This window comes from Saccopteryx leptura, chromosome 3, assembly GCF_036850995.1.
Source record: "Saccopteryx leptura isolate mSacLep1 chromosome 3, mSacLep1_pri_phased_curated, whole genome shotgun sequence".
Taxonomy (NCBI): Eukaryota; Metazoa; Chordata; class Mammalia; order Chiroptera; family Emballonuridae; genus Saccopteryx; species Saccopteryx leptura.
Window position 1 is genome coordinate 195088271 of NC_089505.1, and position 20141 is coordinate 195108411.

General features: G+C 39.2%; 1 protein-coding gene across 1 annotated transcript in view; it reads left to right on the plus strand.

Moving 5' to 3' along the window:
- CAP2 (cyclase associated actin cytoskeleton regulatory protein 2) overlaps window positions 1-20141 on the plus strand; it is a 189026-nt gene that overhangs the window by 52925 nt on the left and 115960 nt on the right. Inside the window, exon 4 of the mRNA XM_066377118.1 lies at window positions 13208-13285. Within this exon, the coding sequence (XP_066233215.1) occupies window positions 13208-13285 (78 nt within the window). The remainder of the gene's footprint in view (window positions 1-13207; window positions 13286-20141) is intronic.

The following is a 20141-nucleotide window of genomic DNA, read 5'->3' on the forward strand; positions in this document are numbered from 1 at the left end:
TGCTAGAAAATTACCTTATTAGCAACAGACTAAATGTTGTTTCTATGGAAAATAAAAAAAGGCTAATGAGAATGTTCATCTTGTGGTAACTACAAAAATATTGTTAATATTATTTCTGAGGTGCAATTTTTTTATATTAGCATTGCTTTTTTGAGAATAGTGGGAGTGTTATTTTATTTTTATAACCTTCTATTTTCTTTGAAGTTATTTTAAACAAGAAGTTAATTTGTTTTTAATTGTCAATATTGTTAATTTTTTAAAAATTTTTTATTAAGACAATTAAATTTAACAGGGTGATATTAGTCAACCAGAGTACATAGATTTAGAGAAAACATCTCCACATTATTTGGACAGTTGATTAGGCTGTGTACCCATCACCCAAAGTCAAATCATCCTCTGTCACCCTATATTTTGTTTCTCTATAAGCCCCTCCCCCTCCCCATTCCCTCTCTTTTCTCCTCCCCCCTCCCCTGGGTAACCACTGCACTTTTATCTATGTCCATAAGTCTCAATTTTGTGTTTCACCTATGTGTGGAGTCATACAGTTCTTAGCTTTTTCTGATTTACTTATTTCACTCAGTATAATATTATCAAGGTCCACCGTTCATATTGTCATAAATGATACTATTTCATCATTTCTTATGGCTGAGTAGTATTCCATGGTATATATGTACCACATCTTCTTTATCCAATCCTCTGTTAAAGAGCATTTTGGTTGTTTCCATGTCTTGGCCACTGTGAACAATGCTGCAATGAACATGGGGGTGCATGTGTCTTCACATACCCATGTTTTCAAGTATTGGGGATATATACCCAGTAGAGGGATTTCTGGGTCATATGGTAATTCTATTCCTAATTTTTTGAGGAACCACCATACTTTCTTCCATAATGTTTGTACTACTTTACATTCCCACCAACAGTGAATGAGGGTTCCTTTTTCTCCACAGCCTCTCCAACACTTGTTATTAGCTGTCTTGTTGATAATAGCTAATCTAACAGGTGTGAGGTGGTATCTTATTGTAGTTTTGATTTGCATTTCTCTAATAGTGAAGATGAGCATCTTTCATATATCTATTGACCATTTGTATTTCTTCTTGGGAGAAGTGTCTGTTCATGTCCTCTTCCCTTTTTTTCATTGGATTGTTTGCTTGTTTGTTGCTGAGTTCTGTGAGTTCTTTGTATATTTTGTATATTAGGCCCTTATCTGAGCTGTTGTTTGAAAATATCATCTCCCATTTAGTTGGCTGTCTGTCTGTTTTGTTGTCAGTTTCTCTTGCTGAGCAAAAATGTCTTAGTCTGATGTAGTCCCATTCATTTATCTTTGCCTTCACTTCCCTTGCCTTTGGGGTCAAATTCATAAAATGTTCTCTACTACCAAGGTCCATGAGTTTAGTACCTATGTTTTCTTCTATGTACTTTATTGTTTCAGGTCTTTGATCCATTTTGAAATAATTTTTGTGCAAAGAGACAAACTGTAGTCAAGTTTCATTCTTTTGCATGTGGCTTTCAAATTTTCCCACGCACCATTTATTGAAAAGGCTTTCTTTTCTTCATTGTTTGTTTTTGGCTCCTTTATCAAAGATGATTTGACCATATATATATGTAGTTTTATTTCTGGGCTCTCTATTCTGTTCCACTGGTCTGTGTGTCTATTTTTCAGCCAGTACCATGCTGTTTTGATTATTGTGTCTCTGTAGTATAGTTTGAAGTCAGGTATAGTAATGACTCCAGCTTCTTTTTTTCTTCTTAGAATTACTGGGTTATTCCGGGTTTATTATTGTTCCATATAAACTTGATGATTTTTGTTACATTTCTTTAAAAAATGATTTTGGAATTTTGATTGTAATTGCATTAAATTTGTATATTGCTTTGGGTAATATGGCCATTTTAACTATATTTATTCTTCCTATCCAAGAACAAGGAATATATTTCCATTTCATTCTGTCTTTTCAATTTCCTTTCATCATGCTTTGTGGTTTTCAGTACTTAAGTTCTTTACATTCTTTGTTATGTTTATTCCTAGGTATTTTTGTTGTTGTTGCGACCGTAAAAGGGATTATTTTTTTGAGTTCTTTTTCCAAAGTTTCATTGTTGGAAAATAAGAAAGCAATAGACTTTTGTATATTATTTTTTTATCCTGTGACCTTATTGTATTGGTTTATTGTTTCTAATAGCCTTTCTGTGGAATCTTTGGGATTTTCTATATACAGGATCATATAATCTGCAAAAAGTGAAACCTTTACTTCTTTCACAATATGAATGCCTTTTATTTCTTTCTCTTGTCTGATTGCTCTGGCTAGAACTTCTAGCACTATGTTGAATAAGAGTATAGAGAGTGGGCAACCTTGTGTTTTTCCTGATTTTATAAGAAAAGTTTTCAGTTTTTTTGCTATTTAATATGATGTGAGCTGATGGTTTGTCATAAATGGCCTTTATTATGTTGAGGTACTTTCCTTTTATACCCATTTTGTTGAGTGTTTTAAACATAAAGGGATGTATTTTATCGAGTGTCTTTTCTGCATCTATTGATAGAATCATATGGTTTTTGTTCTTTGTTTTGTTGATATGGTATATTACGTTAATCATTTTACGTATGTTGAACCATCCTTGTATTTCTCGGATGAATCCCACTTGATCATGATGAATTATTTTTTTAATATGTTGTTGTATTCGATTTGCTAGTATTTTGTTTAGGATTTCTGCAACTGTATTCATTGAGATATTGGTCTGTAGTTTTCTTTTTTTGTGTTGTTTTTTCAGGTTTTTGTATGAGGGTTATGTTGGCCTCATAAAATGTGTTTGGATGTATTGCTTCTTCTTCAAGTTTTTAAAAGACTTTGAGAAGGATAGGAACCAAGTCTTCTTTGAATGTTTGATAGAATTCACTAGTATAGCCATCTGGCCCCATACTTTTATTTTAGGGGAGGTTTTTGATAGTTGTTTACTGCGAACCAACACAGCTAGTAATTCCAGGTTCTGAGTGGGAACAGTGCAGAATTAAGAAAATAGGGTTAGAGAAAAAGGATGGGTTCAGGAGGTCTCTTTGCGATGCAAGAATAGCTTGCAAAAAGCAAAGCTCCATTCCCCAACCTGCTTTATTTATAGGGCAAAGTGAGGCCACTAGCAAATCAAAGAGATCTCTGATCATATTTCCAAGGCAACCCAAGAATTCTACCAAATGCAGAAAACCCCCACCATACATAACATCTTACCTTCACAAAACTAAGGATAAAAAGAAACTTGCCTCCAGTCTTTCCAAAGCACATGGGGGGGGGCATAGGATGAGTATAAACAATCCAGCACTAGAACAAAACAGCCTTTAGCAACTTCACAGAACAAGTGAGGTGGTGAGTTGGGCAGACTGTCAGCTTACTGTCAGTTCTTCACACCTCTGTCCCTCAGAAATCTAAACTGCAAAGACCCTGTTGGCTTTCAGTATCCAACATATCCCCCTTTTCTATTTTTTAACTTCAATTCGTGTGCTGTGATTCGTACTCATCTGATTTCCCATGTTCCAATTTGAAGGCAGACTGGAAAAATATTAAATAAACACAAAATTAAAATAGCCAATACTAATAAATACCAAAACAAGTGTCTTACTACAATGAAGGGATTAAAGCCTTTTAGATTATCAAGCAAATCTTAGCTCATACAGCAGGGCCTAAAGTAGAATCTTTGCAGTTTTGAATGTCCTTAATATGTTAATGTAATTTCACCAAGTCCATGTTGACACCATCACCACTCCACATTATTTATAATTGCAACCCAATCCCACTTTAGTCTGAGAACTGTCCCAAGAAGCAGGATTCACACACATTCAGAAAAAGTCCGCAAGACATTGCAACTGTTGTCACATTTCCACACTTTGCAGCTAGCATCCAAGTCCCAATGACCACTGCTTCTAGCACATTAAGCTTTTGTCTCAAACTTAATGTCAATACTAGATTTCTGACAATGATTCAGGTAGACTGGAAGGGCCATCTGCAGCATGTAGGTAAATGGAACTTCTGTTTTCTTTAATCTGGAGAGATGAATTCAGGGGGCCTTTCCTTGGAGTTTTGCAGCATGGGTGGTGAGAACTTTGGGTTTCACTATGCTGAATGGTAGAGGTAAATTTGTAACAGAAGTGGGCAAAAAGGAGAGAGAGAGAGGCTGGTATTTTCCCTGATCTCTTTGGGCTCTGTCTGCCTTTTCCTGTTCCTCTCGGTCATTATAGACCTTAAAAGCCATGCTCAGGAGATCTCGTTGAGGGGTTTGAGGATCCTCCTCTGCCTATATAAACTTTTTTCATATAACTGGAGCTGATTGGAGAAAGAAAAAAAGGACAGCGTTATCAGCTAGATCTGCGGTTCTCAACCTGTGGGTCACGACCCCGGCGGGGTCACCTAAAGCCATCGGAAAATACATAATGCATATCAGGTATTTACATTCTGAATCATAACTGTAGCAAAATTACAGTTATAAAGTAGCCATCAAAATTATTTTTTGGTTTGGGGTCACCGCAACATGAGGAACTGTATTGCGGGGTCACGGCATTAGAAAGGTTGAGAACCACTGAGCTAGATCAAATGAAGGAGGGTAGGAATTTGCAGGAGAAAGAGGTTTGGAGTGTGCTAAGATAATTTGATAAATGGATCATGTTTGACAGAGAAAGGAATGTGAGCATAGTAATTGTATAAGGAATAAGCCTTATACAATTGCTTTTGTGAAGTGAGTCTCTCATCCTGGCTCATGGTGTCTCACCAAATGTTCAGGAGCCCACTGAGGAGCCTCAGCAGACCTAGGAAAAATATACACATATCCTCAGCCCCATAAAAAAGAAAACACGGTCTGGCCCTTGCCAGATTCCTGTGAGCAAGTCCCTCCATCGTACTTCAGGGAAGGCTTTCCTTGTAGGATTCCAGAGTCTCTAGGCTGCTGAATGGCCCTGTACATCAGTATTCAAAAAAAAAAATTTTAAGTAAAAAACATGATAAAGATTTGCAGGTGAGGGGCAGAGCATCGCCCCCTGGTGGGCAGAGCATCGCCCCTGGTGGGCGTGCCGGGTGGATCCCGGTGGGGCGCATGCGGGAGTCTGTCTGACTGTCTCTCCCCGTTTCCAGCTTCAGAAAAATACAAAAAAAAAAAAAAAAAAAAAAGATTTGCAGGTGTTCCAGGATATGACTCCCCCTTTTTTATTTTTTATAATTGATCTTTAAGCATTTGCTGGTCACACTTTTTAAGGCCTTGAGCCTGAAGATTGTAAGAAATACCTGTCCTCACGTTAATTCCAAAAGTCTGACAAAATGTAGTAAATGCTTTTCTAAGTAACACTCCCATATTTTTCAAAACATTTCTACCCCATTAATTAACAGGCAATCTAGAGAGCACATAAGGCTGAAAAAATTTAGTATGACCTTTGTTATCTTCCCATTGTAAAAAAAAACAACAAACAAACAAAACTTACACCTTCATTGGGGAAATCTATACTTCCCCAAGCCTCACAGCACAGTGACTGCTTCATGAATGACTCAAGTGGAAAAAAAAAACAAAAATAAAACCCAGTGTTGCTTAACAATAACAGATGTATCAGATCAACCAAATTAGCAAGTCTTTAGGATCCACATTCTATTCTGTTTAAATTTAAATGAGCGCTTCTTACAAGTTCCAATTTTAAAAAATGTAGGGATGAAACCATTTTATTTTTTCAATATTAGAGCTGGTATTTCCAATTTTTGCATGCAAGAACTTAATTCAGGCCTTAAAATCAGACATATTTTAGACAACATTAAACAAAGACTAAACAGAAACAAGAATCAGATGAACCAGACAAACTAGAGAGAAATCCAGTATTTCAGAGCACAACCAGATTAGAAAAATGCCTGCCTGATCTTAGGGCATTTTTTGAGAGGGAATAAAGATGGATCAGACTAATCAAAACTTTCTTGAGAAAAATCTTGGCAGCTGCAAGAAAATTTTGTAGACAGATCCACCTCGGGTCCCCCGTCCAAATTTCCAGGCAAAGAATAAGGAAAAACAAATGATAGTTTAGAGGATTGTAGCTAAAACATTAAAGAAAATTAGACAATAACAGGAAAAGCTGTATCTTTCCTAACACCCGAGTCTCCTATCCATTCTCAAATTCCAATAGCTGCTGCAACTGGCAGTTAGGATTGATTATGCTGAGATTTCTCTACCTCAATTTTAGTTGAGCGGCAAACTTTGTTGACAGAAGCAGGGAAGGCTCCATTGTCCATTTCCCTGAAACCTGCCCTTTGGCAGTATACTTAGATTTACATTCATTCACCCAATGTTTCCCTCTCCTACAGTGTGGGCAGAGATCCGGAGCTTTAGGAGCTGGCTGCCTTTGAAGGAAAGGCTGAGGCTGATATCTGAGGGGAGCAGGGAAATTTCTAGCAAAATATCCTAAACCCCCTCATTGGGAACAAAATCCAAAGGCAGAAGTACTTCCCTGACCTTTCTTCTTTTGTTTGTTCTGCCATTTATCAAAGTATTGTCCTGGAGGCCTCCCCTGAAACACTGTGGCAATAACCAGACCTTGCTTATATGAAGGCCCAATATCAGCACATATTCTGGTGTAATCCCCTATATCTCAAACCTGATCTAAAGCTTGTTGGAGCGGGAATCTCCAAAGCTCTGAGACAAAGACCCTGGGAGCAACCTGATAAGCATAAGAAAGAGGAGAGGGTGGCAGAGAGGCAATGGTTAGGGTGGCCATAGCTGCAACACCCTTATTATCTCCTGAGTCATCCTCAGACTGCAAGGTCTTCTCATATTTACATTCCTCTGTTTCTAGCTCACTCTGATAAAATAACTTCTCCTCAAATAAAAACATTTTTACAAAAAGAAAAAGGTCCCCACTCTTGACCCTAACTGTCCCATAATTTATTACTCCCAACTATACTCTCCCCCAAAACTCTACTCAAAAGTTTTATCACCAGACCAGGAGGTGGCGCAGTGGATAGAGCATTGGATTGGGATGCGGAGGACTCAGGTTCGAGACCCCAAGGTCGCCAGCTTGAGCACGGGCTTATCTGGTTTGAGCAAAAAAAGCTCACCAGCTTGGAGCCAAGGTCGCTCGCTAGAGCAAGGGGTTACTCGGTTTGCTGAAGGCCCATGGTCAAGGCACATATGAGAAAGCAATCAATGAACAACTAAGGTGTCACAACAAAAAACTGATGATTGATGCTTCTCATCTCTCTCTGTTCTTGTCTGTCTGTCCCTATCTATCCCTCTCTCTGACTGTCTCTCTGTCTCTGTAAAAAAATAATAATAAATTACCTACTGTGTGCACCTGGGGAGTTTGTCAGCTGCCTTTAGTTTAGTTTTCCCTTCCACAGGTCCCTATTCAGGCGCCACTTGCCACGAACCAGCACAGCTAGCAATTCCAGGACCTGAGTGGGAATGGCACAGAATTAAGAAAATAGGCTTAAAGAAAAAGGATGGGCTCGGGAGATCTCTTTGCAATGCAAGAGATTGCTTGCAAAAAGCAAAGCTCCATTCCCCAACCTGCTTTATTTATAGGGCAAAGTGAGGCCACTAGCAAATCAAAGAGATCTCTGATCACATTTCCAAGGCAACCCAAGAATTCTACCAAATGCAGAAAACCCCCACCATACATAACATCTTACCTTCACAAAATTAAGGATAAAAAGAAACTTGCCTCCAGTCTTTCTGAGGGACCTGGGGGATAGGGTAAGTGTAAACAATTTAGCACTATAGCAGAACAGCCTTTAGCAACTTCACAGAACAAGTGAGGTGGTGAGTTGGGCAGACTGTCAGCTTACTGTCAGTTCCCCACATCTCTGTCCCCCAAAAATCTAAACTGCAAAGATCCGGTTGGCTTTCAGTCCCCAACAGTTGTGTCTATTTCCTCCTGGCTTATGGGTCTGTTTAGGTTATCTACTTCTTCATGACTCAGTCTAGGAAGATTGTATTGTTCTAGGAATTTATCCATTTCTTCTAGATTGTTACATTTGGTGGCATATAGTTTTTCATAGTATTCTATGATAATTCTTTCTATACCTATGATATCTGTGGTGATTTCTTCTCTTTCATTTTGGATTTTGTTTATATGAGTCCTTTTCTCTTTTTCCCTTAGTGAATCTTGCCAAGGGTTTGTCAATTTTGTTGACCTTTTCAAAGAATCAGCTCCTTGTTTTATTGATTTTTTTCTATTCTCTATTTCATTTATTTCTGCTCTGATTTTTATTATTTCCTTTCTTCTGCTGGTTTTGAGTTGCCTTTGTTCTTTTTCTAGTTCCTTAAGATGTAATGTTAAGTTGTTTACTTGGGCTCTGTCTTGTTTGTTCACATAAGCCTGTAGTGATATGAACTTGCCTCTTATTACTGCTTTTGCTGCATCCCAGAGATTCTGATATGTCGTACTGTCATTTTCGTTTTTCTATATGTATCTTTTGATCTCTGCTTTTATTGCTTCTTTGATCCACTCATTTTTTAGAAGTATGTTGTTTAGTTTCCACATTTTTGTGGATTTGTTTACTTCGTTTTTGCAGTTGAATTCTAGTTTCAAAGCTTTATGGTCAGAGAATATGCTTGGTATAATTTCAATCTTTCTGAATTTGTTGATGTTAGTTTTGTGGCCCAACTTATGGTCAGTTCTTGAGAATGTTCCATGTACATTGGAAAAAAATGTATACTCTGGCATTTGGGGATGAAATGTCCTGTAGATGTCTATCATATCCAATTGTTCTAGTGTTTTGTTTAAGGCCCATACTTCTTTATTGACTTTTTTGTTTGGATGTATGATCTAGAGCAGTCAGTGGTGTATTAAACTCTCCAAGTATGATTGTATTTTTGTTGGTTTTTATTTTTAGATTAGTTAGTAGATGTCTTATATACTTTGGTGCTTTTTGATTTGGTGCGTATATATTAAGAAGTGTTATATCTTCTTGATTCAATGTCCCCTTTATCATTATGAAATGACCATCTTTGTCCCTGATTACCTTTGCTGTCTTGTAGTCAGCATTGTTAGATATGAGTATGGCTACACCTGCTTTTCTTTGGATGTTATTTGCTTGGAGAATCATTTTTTAACCTATCACTTTGTATTTGTTTTTATCCTTGTAGTTTACACGTGTTTTTTGAAGGCAGCATACAGTTGGATTTTTTTTATCCACTCTGCTACTCTGTGTCTTTTTATTGGTGAGTTCAATCCATTTACATTTAATAAAATTATTGACACAAGGGTTTTCTATTGCCATTTTATATATTGCTTTCTGATAGCTCTGTATCTTGTTTGGTTCTTCTCTTTTGTTTCTCTGTCATTTGTTTTGTTTGGTTGTATTCCATATGTTTTTCCTGTTTCTTCTTTTTTTAAGCCATGTGTTTCTGCAGTGGTTTTTTTAGGGGTGGTTAACTTTAGGTAATAAAAAGGATATATATTATATTCATTGCAGTACATTATCTCATGCATACTTCTGCATTCCATCCTCCTTTGCTACTGTTAATCTTTGTCCTCTCCACTTTTTTGTTTTTGTTGTCACCGATTAATCTTGTTTTTATTGTGATATTATTGGAGCTTTTACTTGTAATTTTGTTTTGTTTTGTTTTTTGAATCTAGTCAGATAACCCCCTTTAGTATTTCCTGAAGTTGGTGTTTTCTGGTGATAAATTCTCTCATCTTTTCTATATCTGTGAATGTTTTTATTTCCCCTTCGTATTTGAAGGATAGCTTTGATGGGTATAGTATTCTTGGCTGGAAGTGCCTCTCATTCAGTTCTTTAAATATTGGGGTCCACTCTCTTCTGGTTTGTAGAATTTCTGCTGAGAAATCTGATGATAACCTAATGGGCCTTCCTTTATAAGTTGTATTCTTCTTTTCCCTGGCTGCCTTGAGGATTTTTTCTTTGTCATTGTTTTGTGATAATTTCATTACAGTGTGTCTTGGAGTAGGTCTGTTTGGGCTAAGGTAACTTGGTGTTCTGTTTGCTTTTTGAATTTGAGGCTCTAATTCTTTCCACAGACTTGGAAGTTCTTATCTATTATCTGTTTGAATGTGTTCTCCCTTCCATTTTCTCTCTCTTCTCCTTATGATATACCCATTATTCTTATGTTGCTCTTTCTGATGTAGTCAGACAATTCATGTAGGGCTTTCTCATTTTTTTTAATTCATGAGTTTCTCTCCTCTTCTCTCTGTAGTGTCTCTTGTTGCCTCTCTTCTATGTCACTAATTCTCTCCTCTATCTGACCTGTTCTATTAGCTAAGCTTGTTACCTCGTTTTTCAGTTCATGTATTGAGTTTTTCATCTCTGTTTGGTTCCTTTTTATAGTTTCCATTTCCTTGGTGATGTATTCTTTCTGTTCATTCAGTTGTTTATTGAGCTCACCTAATTGGCTTTCCATGTTTGTATTCCCTGAGTATTTTTAGGACTTCAATTTTTATTTCTCTGTCATTTAACTCCAATGTTTCCAAGCCATTGAAATTTTTTCCTAGAGATTTTTCATCATCTCTCTGAGCAACATCTCTGTCATTTGTATTCATGATATTTGATTTATTTTTTCTTAATGGCATTTGAGAGTGGTATTGGTAATAACACTAATAAGAGATAATTTACAAAATAAAATAAGAATTGAAAAGATACAGTGAAAAAATGAAAATTTTATTATGGTAAGTGGCATAAAAACTACAGAGAACAGGGAGCCAGAACTCAGGGGAAATGACAAAGAGATAAAAAATGAAGTAAAAAACACGCAAAATGCCACAAAGAAAAATGAGAATTCAAAATAAAATACTAAGTTGATAAATGATCAAATGAGAGGAAAAGTAAAAGAGAAAAAAAAAAGAGAAAAGAAGAAGAAAATGTTACAGTATATAACAACTATTTCCTGGTTTTGAGAGGTAGCTTCTTTTTTTTTTCTTTTTTTTTTTTTTTTTTTTTTTTGGCAGGTGGCACTGTACTACAGGTTTTGCCCCTGTAGGGCTCTTGAGCAAAGATTTGCTGTTGTGTCTCTATGGCAGTGATGTAGGCTGGGCTTCAGTCCCATTGGGAGTCAGGGCTTGTTAGGGCTTTAAGGCTCTGACAATGAGAGACTCAGTTAATTTTCCAGGTGCCTCTTCTCGTATCTCTCCCTCCTGAGCTAGCAGCCTGGGGACTTAGCTGTGAGGTTGCCCCATCCACTGCTTGTAGAGCAAGAGGCTCTAAGAGGAGCCAGGTCTTTCCTCCAGTACCACTCAAAGCAGAGTCCTGGGTAAGGCTGTGCCAACCAGAGCCACCAGTGAGAGCAGGCAGGGCTGCGAGACGATTGCAGATCAGGTGCCTTTCTAAGGGCCCCCGGGCATGTCTAGTATGCCTCAACACTCCACAGGTCTAATCTCCACAGGCTTTTATCCTGTACCCTGTTTGGTAGCCCACATGTGTGCCCAGCTCCCATGACTTCTGCAGTGCACACAGAGGTCTGCTCCCACCCCCTTAGGCACATAGCACCTGTGATCTCAGTCAGAGCAAAGAATACAGGAATGCGCTTTGAGACCTGTATCGGCTGGTGGAGTCACCTAGCCTGGACAGGTCCAGGCCTACTGATCCCAGCTCTTGTGTACTTTCCGTGCTATTGGTCGCGGTGCCAGGGTCACAGAGAAATGCTGGCTACAGCCCACACAGATGTCCACTGCTGATAACCAGGTGGAGCCACTCACACACTGCCCATGATCACAGACCCAGGAGCACACAAGCTGCTCAAGCACCAACCTCCACAGGCACCGGCAACCTCCATTGGAGCCTGCCACCCTTGTACCCTTGCTCGCCCCGCGTCCGCGATCTCAGGCCACACTGCATGCTCTCTCCTCTGCTTGATCATCCATCCTATCCCAGGTTCTTTCCTCTTCCCTAGACCTTCTACTTCTCTCCATTCTAGACAAAAGCAGCCCTTTCTCAGATCCGTGAGGAAAACGGAATACTCCGTTCTCCATCTTATTTCCTTCAGAGTGGATTATATATTCAGCCACCTTTTCACCTAGACATACCTTTGTCTGGTGTGTGTATATTTCAGGTGCTCCTGAGATTTTTTTTCTCTGTCTTTAGTTGTTGAATTTGTTGAAATTTCAAGGGGAGATATCGGGAGCACCTCTCATAGCATCATTTCTCTGACATCACTCCAGTGTTGGCTGTGTTTTAAGGGATTATTTTCTTTCCACCAGAAGGTATGGAACAGATTTGGGTGCACTATACAGAAAGACAAGAGTAACACCCTTTGAAAATACTTTGGAGCTTAAACATTTTGTTTAAACAGCTTTGTTGAAATATATAATTCACATAACATTCATTTTTTTAACATGTGCAATTCAGTGAGTTTTAGTATACTCACCAAGTTGTGAATATATTACCACTGTACAATCCCAGAACATTTTCATTACTCTCAAAAGAAACTCCACACTCATTAGCATTCACTCTCCATCCCTTCCTCCCCTCAGCCCCTGGCAACCACCCTCTAGATCAGGGGTCTCAAACTCAACTCAGCATGTGGGCCGCAGAGCAAGATCACAGCCGTTCGGCGGGCCACACTAGGTCTACAAAAGGCAACTGTTATGCAACACTTTTCTCACTGCAGTTGAAAACAAAAAAAAATCAGTACAACAAGCACAATCGTATATGCAGTTTACTCAGTGTCACAAAACGACCAGAAACTGTAGTTCGCATCACAACTAAGCTAATATCTAGCTAGGATGCTAGAGAAATGAAAAATACAAGTAGGCCCCTAGGCTTACTTAATTTTATCCAAAATATTTTGAACTTCATGGATTAGTCTGCGGGCCGCACAAAATTGTTCGGCGGGCCACGAGTTTGAGACCCCTGCTCTAGATAGATAGGCTTATTCCAGTCATTTTATATAAATGGAATCACACAAATGTGGTCTTTTGTTACCGACTTCATTCACTTAGTATATGGTTTTCAGGGCTCACCCATGCTGTAGCATGCATCAGCATTTCTTTTCTTTTTAATGCCTAATAATATGCCATTGTATGGATAGGTCATATTTTATTTACTCATTCATCAGTTGACATTCTGGTTGTTTCCATATCTGGAGTCTTATGAGGTATGCCGCTATGAACATTTATTTACAAGTTTTTGTGTGGACATATTTTTTTATTTCCATGGGGTATACTCTAGGAACAGAATTTCTGGGTTATACGGTAACTCTCTGTGAAGGAGCTCAAACATTGAAATCCCCTCTTCCTCTTTTTTCCCAGGCAGAAATGGTGCATAGCGCTTTCCAGGCCCAGCGGGCTTTCCTCCTGATGGCCTCTCAGTACCAGCAACCCCAGGAGGTAAAAGTGTATCCTGAGAGATGGGTGCCTGGGAAATGGGTGGTGTAAGATAAAAATAACACGAAGCAGCCGAACCAGTTACTGTGAGCGACAACCTGAAAATGAGATTTACAGCACTCAAAGGGTTCGTCCCTAAGCCAGAGCATGCATGGAACATTTCTTCTGCCTTCGTATTCTTATTATGGCCAAGTTCATACTGTAACAATTGATGTCACCAGTTTACAAGGTCAATTTATTTATGTCATTTGTATCCTATTTGTTTTATTAGTCTCAGAATCATTGTATAATCAAGTGTTTACTACCCATTATTAGTTCATACTTTGTGCTGCTTTGTTATCAAAAAGTGTTCACACCCATCACCATGTATGAAATTGATTATCTTCTAGTTCATAAGTAGTATGGAGAGGCTAAATCAGTACAGAATAAATTAAATTACTCATTGAAAAATATATTTATTACCAGCATACTCTGTTAAATAAGAAAAAAAGTAATTGTTCTTTTGACTAATATTCTGCATCTGAATTTTGGTAACAACAATATAAATATAGAAGATAATTGAATATTTATTATATTCATTATAACACAACAGCTTAAATTTAATAGCTCACTTTGAATCCTAAAACAAACTCCTGTAATTTGTTTGAGCTGAGAAACTAGGACTCTGACTTTCAGGGAATGAAGCTCAGCTCCATAAAGGGCCAATACTTGAGACTCTAGCTCTCCCTGGAACAGTGGTTCCCAGACCTACCTGTGCAGTGGTATCACCAGAAAAAAATGTTTTAAATACCAGTGCCTGGATCTCACTCCAAGAGGTTATGGTTTCATTGGTCTGAGAAGTGGTGTTGGCCTTGATAGTTTTATGGGCCTATCAGGTAATTATAACTTGTAGCCAGCACTGCCAATCCTCCACCTGGGTAGATGGGTGGATCACTTCTGTTACAGGAATGAGATAGCACACAGCCTAGCCAGACAGCTTTGTAAAGATGAAAATACTGTGCTCTGCTGTGGATGCATTTTCTTCCTTGGCTTTCTCAATCCCTGATTGTATTTTTCCCTTTGCAAAAGAGAACAGTGAAACTAGGAAATCACAATGTGATGCCTTCTAGGGACAGACTTTTCTGTGAATAAAATAAGAGGGAAAGTAACCTCCATGCATCATGGAGAATCTCGGAGGGAAGAACCATGATTTTCTTGGCTGATGCCCTACTCAATCCCTTCTTTAAGGAAAAAACAAAAGGCTTCTCCATTGGCTTTGTATGTCTCTCATATAAAAGTCACTTATTACATTTTAAGTGAACAAGTGATCAAATGAACAATGAATGAATGAAGTGGGACTAGCCATGGTGAGGGGTAATGTGTGTCTGAGCATGTGGCTATGCTTATTCTTGGACATAACACCTACAGCTCCCCCTTCTTACTCTACTGTGTTCTTGATCAAAGGAAGAGCAATGGATCTGTTCCAGGGGACTCATACCTGGGAAGGGCATGGCTGGCGATGTTCCTTGCAATACTTATTACAGTACTCCGAGCACAGTAAGCCTTAGCAGTATCCTGTAGGCGAAATGAAAAGCAATTTTTTTGATACCTGCCTCTCTTTTTGTCCTCTCCATCTTTACCCAGAGGACTGTCCTAGTACTTCAACTCAGCGGAAAAGCAGATTTGGGAGGTTACCACCTCAGTGGTGAGAACAGTCCATGGCCAGGCCTTTATTTCTCCCACATACATTCTAAAAGATACATCATAAAGAAGATTATCATAAAGCATGCTGTAGCTTCTCTTAGGAACAGTGTTATAACTGTCCATGTCATTCCCACTTTATTCTTTCAGGAGAATATTAACTTCTGTCATCTCAACTCTATTTGGCATAGAGCAGTGGTTTCCAGACTTGAGCTTGTATGGGAATCACCTGCAGGGTTGTTAAAACCCAGATTTCTAGGCTCTACTTAACAGTTTTCAGCTCAACCAGACCTGGTTGTGCCCTGAGAATCTGCATTTCTCAAAAGCTCCGATGTGATAGTGATGCTGCTGGCTCAGGGACCACACTTTGAGAAACTGTGACTCTCACAGTTAGGCCTCCAGCTCACATTTATTTCCGGTGTTTCCAGCCTTCGTTTCCAGCAGCTGCTATAGCATTGCCTCACAAGCTCGAGTCTTTGTTTGAATCACCTTGTTCAAGTGCAAGGTCTGAATTAGTAGGTCCAGGGTGGGGCCCAAGACTCTAGTTCAAACAAGGTGATGCCGCTGTTGCCAGTTTGTTGCTGTGCTTTGGACACCAGGAATGTAGGTGGCACCACCTACAGTCCCTAGCATAAGAACCCTCAGCAGTCAGACTTCAAACTCATGTTTCTTTTCTTCTGAACATTTCTAGATCAAAACAAGTTGTGTTATGCTGCCGTAACAAACATCTTCAAAATCTTAGTGACTTCTAACAGCAGAGGTTTATTTCTGCTCGCATCTCATGCCTATACAAGGTGACTTCCTTTCTAGTGGATGAGTTACTGAGTAATGATTCATCTGATTATTTACTTAGATTGCATTACAGCTCTGAGGTAAAATGACAGAGGAGGGTCTTTAACAGGAGTTTCAAGCATTGGGAAGGGAAGATATTTTAAGGCAGGAGAACCTCCTAAGGGTTGCCTCCAACCCTGCTGATGGAAGGTGAGCCCCCGGGCAAGCTGGAGGCTAGCAACCTCCTAGAACATAGGAAAGTACTGATAAAATACTGGAACCCACAACAATGCAAGCTCACAGTTCATTGGAGGACAAAGATTTATCAAGTGCTTTTTGTGGGCCAGGCACTGTAAAAAAAAAAACACCTATGAGTTGGGGCAGGGCTTTGGGACAGGCATATATTAGATGTTAGGTGGGGAAGAGCCCTTATAAATCATCCTTCGTAGCGCTCTCAATTTAAAGATGAGCCAGGAGAGCTTCAGAGAGAGTGCAACTGGTTTACTCTCTTGTTCCAAAGCTTATGAATTGCCCAAGAATAGCTCCAATACCCAGAGACTTCAGCCAACATGCTTCATCAATGCTCAGTTGTGTCCAATGCCAGAGTGCCAGTCTTCAAAGAGATTAAATTTAGTAGAGCATGACCATCAAAAAGGAAAAGTATTTTGTATTTATCAATTATAAGCAAACTGCCAATCAAGCATGGTAGAACGTTAGTGCTACCAAAATTAAGGGAAGGAGGGGCCTTGTAGGTAGAGGTATCACCAAAGGTATCATAGAGGAAATAAAATTCACAACACTAGAGTGGTAATACAGCTCCTTTAATGTAATATTAGTATTATAGTGACATTAACAAAGTGGTGGATTTATTTAGTACAAACTCAAGAAAAATTCTCCTGGGTTAGATATGATTAGGAAAATTCCACTCTGTTCAAGTAAAGAAACATGTTAAACATTATTAAACCTACATTTTTGCAAACTTATTTGACCATGGAAGCTTTTTATAGAAGGATATCTATTCAAGTCCTGCAGAAGGCTGGTGTACCAGTTTGGAAAATGCAGATGTATGCATTTCTTTTAAGTACTTTTAAATGCTTGATGGTCATTGCTTTAGGTGAATTCTAACTGTTAGGGGAAATTCTGTGGTAGGCAGAATTCTGAGATGGACCGCAAGATTCCCACCACCTAATGTATAATCTCTCCCTTGACGTGTTTCTGAGCAGGGTAATGGGACAGTCACTCCAGTGATTATGTGGTGGTATATGGCAGTGGTCCCCAACCCCCAGGCCGCAGACCGGTACCGGTCCGTGGGCCATTTGGTACCGGTCCACAGAGAAAGAATAAATAACTTACATTATTTCCATTTTATTTATATTTAAGTCTGAACGATGTTTTATTTTTTAAAAATGACCAGATTCCCTCTGTTACATCCGTCTAAGACTCACTCTTGACACTTGTCTCAGTCACATGATACATTTATCCGTTCCACCCTAAAGGCTGGTCCATGGCCCAAAAAAGGTTGGGGACCACTGGTATATGAGACTGTCAAAGTGGTGGGAGGGAGATTCTTCTGCTGTCCTTGAAGACATGAGCTACCATGTAGGGAGAAGACAGCTTCTAGAAGCTGAGAAAGACCTTCTGCTGACAGCCAGCAATAAAACAGGGAATCTCAGTCCTACAACTGCCAGTAATCAAATTCTGCCAACAACTACATGTGCCTCAAAGAGGACCCCAAGCTTCAGATGGCAATATAGCCCTGCTGACACCTTGATTTTAGCCCTGTGAAACCCCGAGCAGACACTATAGCTTCCTTTGCCGATTTCTGACATACTGAACTGAGATGATAAATGGATATTGTTTCAAGGCACTAGGTTTGGGGTATTTTGTTGCATAGCAATAGAAAACTAATACAGATTACCTTGAGTCCCTTCTCTTTGTCAGAATCTAAAATAATTGTGGGGGGGGGGGTTTGTTTGTTTGTTTTTTAATAAGACCATGAGCCACAGACAAAATGTGAAGCCACCCCGCCCTTAGAGTTCCTCCACCCTTACCCCTCTGTCTATCTTGGGAGAAATAGAATAAGAGGTTTGTCTATAGGCTTGATTGACAATGATGACATCCAATTTCAAATTTCTTTTCTCATTTTGAACTAAGAAACATGTTTCTTGTATCCTCTAATACAAAGGCTTTAAAATTTTTGGCCTATAGAAAAAAATAGATATTTTATTTCACCACTCAGTTCTTCAACAGTTCTCCTTACCAAGTGCACTGCATTCTGACATTTTTCTTTTAGTCTACTCTTTTGTTCTGTTCTCTTCTTCTTCCTTTTTAAATTCTGATCATGAGCCACTGAGTGGATTTCCTGATGTACTGATAGGTCAAGACATCCTGCATTTTGAAAGCACCCCTCTCATTGGTATATTATCATGCTCATGACAGATCAAGTCATGAAACATGTGCAAAATAGTTCACAAGCGCTTGTCTTCTCTCCCATTGTTGTAATTTATAGAAATGATCTTTTTTTCTTTTTTCAGAGACAGAGAGAGAGTCAGAGAGAGGGATAGACAGGGACAGACAGACAGGAATGGAGAGATGAGAAGCATCAATCATTAGTTTTTTGTTGCACGTTGCGACACCTTAGTTGTTCATTGATTGCTTTCTCATATGTGCCTTGACCGTGGGGCTGCAGCAGACCGAGTAACCCCTTGCTCGAGCCAGCGACCTTGGGTCCAAGCTGGTGAGCTTTGCTCTAACCAGGTGAGCCCGTACTCAAGCTGGAGACCTCGGGGTCTCGAACCTGGGTCCTCCGCATCCCAGTCTGACGCTCTATCCACTGCACCACCGCCTGGTCAGGCTAGAAATGATCTTTAGGCAAAAGAATGGCCTAGTCCTTTCAGCATTGTTGTCTATGAATTTTAGTGACGATTAAGCTTGTCTCTTCCCAGTTGATGAAATATTCTCACATGGAAAATGGTCAACAAACTCGCATTCTGTAAGTGCAGAAATTTTCAAGAGACCCTAGCACACCCAACTATTTAATTACTTTTACTTCAAGTAGTTACAGGGAAAACATGTTATTTCTAACTTACAAGGATGACATGTGAAATTCAGTAACACATTAATGATCTTTCTGTGGGATCTAGACCAGGGTCCAATCCTTTACGCAACCATCCAAAGACCTTTTTACAGACACTACACATAATAAGAGCCACACTGCATAGACATTTGTAAGACTTGTATGTCAAAATAAAACTGTAGAAAGTATTTAGTTGAATAGAAAGAGGTGAAAGAAGTGTGCGTTTTTTTGTTGTTTGGGGGGGGGGGCATTGAGACATCTCATGTCACCTGGGAGAGATGTGAAACCTAATTTTTAATTATCTCCACTATGGGTGACCCAAAACTCTGGCCTGCGCTGAAAATGGAACCTCTGGTAGATGAGTGCCCTAGATAGACACTACTGAAAGAAGGCATTCACCCCCCCCCCACCAAGACCCCACCTCCTCAGTACCTGTTAATTTGTAGGCAGATGGGGAGTGTGGGTGTGGTGGGGAACTGCTGAGGCTACAGCAAGCATTCTCTTCCATCCCAGGCACACGTTCCATATTTTCTTCAACATTGCTTTTTTAAAAATTTGTATTGAATTTTTGGGGGTGACATTGGACAATAAAATTATATAGGTTTCTGGTATACAATCCTATCATACATCATCTGTCTATTGTGTTGTGTGTTCACCACCCCAATCCAACATTTCTTAACTGCTGAGACCTGGCAGTGAAATCAGGGAAGTGATCTGTATATATATGCGTGTGTATGTGCGTGCATGCGTGTGTGTGTGTGTGTGTGTGTGTGTGTGTGGAATTAATACTGGTACACAGAGGAAAAAAAATTAACCCTAAGTTTCCAACTTCAGAGATGATGATTTATGGTCTTTGACCGCTTTGTGGATTTTATTCCATTGAAAAGACTAAGAATCTGAGTTTTTTATTCCCCCAAAAGTGAGAGGTGTGTTTCTTCTAGACTCCCTTTTCTCTTTCTGTCTTTATTTGGACTTGCACTTTAAAATCAAATAGTCCCTTCCTGTGTATAGAGAAGGAATCTAAAACTGATTCTTGGTCTTTTCATTTATAGACAGACTGAAAAATTACAAAGGCAAGAAAGATGAGAGCTTCCTTCCAGCCATTCCTCCATCTCCAAGTGAATGTTCATGCCCACCACAGTGCTCTGCTCAAAGCACTCACCTCATGAGGATTGTCTAGTGCATGGAGCAGAAATCTAATTTGCAAATAATTTGTTGGTCTTAAACTAAGCAAGAAAGTCTAGTAGCAGTAACCTTAGGACTTCTACTCATTGTTTGACGCATCAATAGATCCAGATTACTGATCACCAGTGGATGTAAATGTGTTTGAGA